Source organism: Clupea harengus, chromosome 2 (genome assembly GCF_900700415.2).
Source record: "Clupea harengus chromosome 2, Ch_v2.0.2, whole genome shotgun sequence".
Taxonomy (NCBI): domain Eukaryota; kingdom Metazoa; phylum Chordata; class Actinopteri; order Clupeiformes; family Clupeidae; genus Clupea; species Clupea harengus.
The window spans coordinates 3,170,786-3,175,785 of NC_045153.1; the positions used below are offsets into that span (position 1 = coordinate 3,170,786).

The 5,000-nt window shown below is 43.8% G+C and overlaps 1 gene segment (V, D, J or C); it reads left to right on the forward strand.

Moving 5' to 3' along the window:
- Positions 1–261: 261 nt before the first annotated feature.
- LOC116223425 lies at positions 262–2,935 on the forward strand. The segment is given in 2 exon segments: positions 262–304; positions 2,417–2,935. Coding segments are annotated over 2 exon segments (360 nt in total).
- The last annotated feature ends 2,065 nt before the right edge of the window (positions 2,936–5,000 follow it).

The following is a 5,000-nucleotide window of genomic DNA, read 5'->3' on the forward strand; positions in this document are numbered from 1 at the left end:
TCTCTGAGGGGGATGTGGTGAATCTGCTGATGAGGATCAAAGTCCAGAGGAATCATGGAGGTGACATGTGAGGGATGTGGTGAATCTGCTGATGAGGATCACAGTCCAGAGGAATCAAGGAGATGATGACCAACAGGTTTGTGTCATTCAACTTAACTCAATTCAATTATATTTATAGCACCAGTAACTACTGACACTGTCTCAAGACACTTGTCAGGGCCAAAAGCCATAACAGATGAAGAGCAAGCACTTGGGAGACTGATGTGGATTAGTTACCAGCAGGCTAGTGACCAGTTAGCAGCAGGTTTGTGGTGTGGATAAGTTAGCAGCAGGTTTGTGGTGTGGATAAGTTAGCAGCAGGTTTGTGGTGTGGATAGGTTAGAAGCAGGTTTGGGGTGTGGATAAATTAGCAGCAGGTTTGTGATGTGGATAAATTAGCAGCAGGTTTGTGGTGTGGATAGGTTAGCAGCAGGTGTGTGATAGGTTAGCAGCAGGTGTGTGATAAGTTAGCAGCATGTTTGTGGTGTGGATAAGTTCAAAGCAGGTGTGTGTGGTAGGTTAGCAGCAGGTTTGTGGTGTGGATAGAAAACTAGAGTAAGTACAGAGGCATTTATTGGAAATGTAATAATATTGTTCAATATTCTGTTTAGGGTTTTGCTATTTTATTTACTAATTATATCTTTTCCTGGTTAGTTAGAAGATATCTCAATAGAAATCTGCCATATTCACTTCAGACATATTTATCTCGACTCTAGGAACAGGATGCGTCTGCCATAATCTCACCTCTGAAATGAGACAGAGATGTTAGTATAAACACAGCTCCTATATGAGACAGAGATGTTAGTATAAGAACAGCTCCTATATAAGACAGAGATGTTAGTATAAGAACAGCTCCTATATGACACAGAGATGTTAGTATAACTACAGAGATGTTAGTATAAGAACAGCTCCTATATGAAACAGAGATGTTAGTATAAGAACAGCTCCTATATGAGACACAGATGTTAGTATAAGAACAGCTCCTATATGAGACAGAGATGTTTGTATAAGAACAGCTCCTATATGAGACAGAGATGTTAGTATAAGAACAGCTCCTATATGAGACAGAGATGTTAGTATAAGAACAGCTCCTATATGATACTAGTAACAGACTATTATTTCTACTATAGAGAATAAAATCAAATGATAAAGGGTTACAGTATTTTATATGGTTAGTTTGATGCCTTCCAGAACTATTCAAAGGGTTTAGAGAACAGTAGCTTCCTGCGTGTGTGTGAGGAGAGGTTTTTGTACGGGGGCAGACTAGTCTGTGTGTGAGGGGAGGTTTTTGTACGGGTGGCAGACTAGTTTGCATCACTGTGGTACACGTTTGGAACTGGCTCTAAACTTGATGTTGGAGGTGAGTCTGTTGGAGAATATCTTTCAGCAGAATAATGCACTGCACAGTTATGTTGATTTAAATAAATCATTTATATATAGATTTTAATTATAGTGACATATTTGACAATTTTGGGACATCAAGAGCCATGGCAGTTGATCTGAAAAATGTGTTTGTTCCTGCTGTTGATCTTTAAAATGTGTTTGTTCCTGCTGTCGATCTTTAGAATGTGTTTGTTCCTGCTGTTGATCTTTAAAATGTGTCTGTTCCTACTGTTGATCTTTAAAATGTGTTTGTTCCTGCTGTTGATCTTTAAAATGTGTTTGTTCCTGCTGTTGATCCTCTCTGGATTATCTGCTCTCCTTCATGTTTCATGATTTTGTGTGACGTTGCTGTATAGAGCAGACATATAAACGCAGATGAACATTTCATGAACTTAGATGATTCAGAAACTGCCTTCACTGCTATAGATGATCGCTGCCGTATTGGTAGAAGAGAAACACAGTACAGAGATATCTAATTTAATTGTAGACTGCTGACTATTAGCCAAGACATTGTAAAGACTTGGACTCCTCTGTCTTCTGTGAAGAAGCATTGTTGGATTCAATAGTCATACTGTGTGTCATCACTTGTGTCTTTTATATCTTTATGTTACTCTGGTAAACAGTGAAACTGATTTATATCTTTATGTTACTCTGGAACACAGTGAAACTGATTCTTTAGAAATGTCTCAAGCGTTACTCATCATGCTTTAATCTTTCTACGTCGCTTTGGATAAAAGAGTCTGCTAAATGACTAAATGTAAATATAAATGTCATCTATCGTGTCCAAGAAGAAAAAAGAAACGACTGTTGATGTCAAAGCTGCACCTGTTTTACTGTCAAATGCAAATTACATCTCTCTCTCTCTCTCTCCCCCTCTCTCTCGCTCTCTCTCACACACTCCCCCTCTCTCTCCCCCCCTCTCTCCCCCCCCTCTCTCTCCCCCCTCTCTCTCTCTCTCTCTCCCCCCCTCTCCCCCCCCCCTTCTCTCCTCTAGTGCCCACCCCTCCCGTGCTGACGGTGTTGCCCCCCTCCCGTGAGGAGGTGTCGGCGGGGCGCAGTGCTACGCTGGTGTGTGTGGCCAGGGGGGGCTACCCCTCAGACTGGAGGCTGAGCTGGAGGCTGGATGGGGGGGTTGAGGGCGGGGAGGCCAGCGCTGGGCTCCTGGGGGAGGACGGCCTGTACAGCTGGAGCAGCAGCCTGACTCTCAGCGCCTCCCGCTGGCCCCAGATCAGCTCAGCACACTGTGAGGCCAGCCACAGCTCCCAGAGGAGCGTCACACGCATCCTGAGCAGAGAGCAGTGCTCAGACTAGACAGCAGTGGGATGGGAGTGGACTCTCTCTCCTCTCTACAGTCTCTGTGTCTCATGTGGAGATGGAGAGGGCGCTCTGGCTTCGTCTGCTCTCCATCCCTCCAGTCTGCCTGATGTGTTGGGTGATGAGTGTGTTCATGTTCAGCTATGATGCTGTCCTGTTATTCTTCATGCTGCACCAATAAAGAGTCTTGTTGATGAGGTCACTGTTCTCCTGTCTGTCTGTCTGGTGTTGATGAGGTCACTGCTCTCCTGTCTGTCTGTCTGGTGTTGATGAGGTCACTGCTCTCCTGTCTGTCTGTCTGGTGTTGATGAGGTCACTGTTCTCCTGTCTGTCTCTCTGGTGTTGATGAGGTCACTGTTCTCCTGTCTGTCTGGTGTTGATGAGGTCACTGTTCTCCTGTCTTTCTGGTGTTCAGCTTTGCCTCCACTCCCCTCAGTGATGTAACTACAACTAGTGTACTGCTACAACTAGCGTACTGCTAACCTCTATGAGGAAAGAACTAGAACTAGCATACTGCTACCATCTATTAGGAAAGCAGGAAGTGTTTCATGTTCGTCTGGTAAAAGAACTGTCACACGTGCAACCACATCAAATTAATGAAAAATTAATGAATATAATTTAATAAATATGTTATAAAAAATATCTATAGATCTTACTTTCTCCAAAACAGTAACTTCAGTACCAACTCTGTCCAAATCCCTTCAACAATTAGACGTTCTAAATTGAACATGTTTAGTGTAGGTGAAATTGGTACCAGCCTCACATGGGAGTACCAGACTATGTAGGTAACTTACCCTGTGAGCAGGAGCCGGGTGAATGTGGGTGCAATTGTGTGTAAATTGTGATACCGTCTTTGCGAGGGCCACCAAGACACACTGGTGCTGTCCTTGCAACAGCAACAATATGTTGGTAGTCTCACCCGATTGGACAGGCATCAACCATTCAACACAAAGGCAGATCAATTAAGTTGAACACCTAGGGGGCGCCACACAAAGTGTAGTGTCCTCCACGTGGTCAAAATAATGATAATCCACAAATCGGTCTCGTTAAATATATCAGTCTCATAAAATATATTATACTATCAATTTGGAACTCTGATTAATAATTAAATTAATAACTACAACCAAAGTTACCTTACTAATAGTATGGTTGAAGGTCATTAGAATTCTGAATAGAAGAGGTTGGCAACGTCCATTCTTGTGCAACATTAAATAAACCAGCGTATATAAATCAAAGTATTTATTCACACAATGATAAGAAAATAACACACAATATGTAATCTAGCTAAATGTAACTAACCAATGAATTGAAGGAATAGGTGTATGTGTAATCGAGAGGGAGTGTGTGTGTGAGCTTGTGAGCTCGGGGTTGCGCTGTTAGGAGCGCGCCAGAAAGAATGTGTGTGTGTGTTCCTTTGTCTGATCACCGTAGTTCCGCGTGCATGTGTGTGCACGCACGCGAACATACATGTGATGTGAACAAGGACGAGCCTATATGCAGCGCGAAGTTCGAGTATTCTCTTCGCGTGTGAGGCTATGTGAAGGCCAATGTATGTGTAATCGTGCGCGATTACGATGCCATGTTAGGAAAGAGGGAAATGGTTAGTGATGCATGCAAGACCCGATGTGTCTGAGAAGCAATCCTAACGATAACCCTTAGATGGTGTGGCGAAGCCAACTACCAGCTAACAATGAACATATATATAAACAGTTACGTTCAGTAAACAAAACATATGAAACACATGAACAATGGCATGTAAACAGTCTTATGCTTAGCCAGGTTGTGAATAGCTAGGATAGCTAAATGCCCAGTTAATGTCAGAGTTACCAGTCCTTTGGGAAAGGTGTTGGGCTGGTCCGACGTGGATAAGGCAGAGAAGCGATGATGCCGTCCGTAAATGGAGAAAGTTGTCCTTGCTGTGATGTCTGTGTCCCTGCAGTTTAGATCGGAGGATTTGATCGCTCAGAACGTTGCAGTCTGCCTTTTGTTCCCGTTGTGTGGAGTTAGCTAGCAGGTCTATCGTTAGCTGCTTTCGCTAAACTTACTGCGTCTCACTTATCAGTTCGGTGACTGAAATCTTAGGCATATGTCGGCCGTAAGAAGTGAGAACAAAGAGAGTAGTTCTCCACCGTGTGCAGGCGATGCCTGAGGTGAGAGGAGGTCAAAGAGGCTTGCTCCTCGGTCGAGGCCGGGAGGGAGAGCTGAAGAGGTCCTGGCCAGGTGGGCGCCGACAGAGAGAGAGTCACATCTGGGGAGATGTGGCT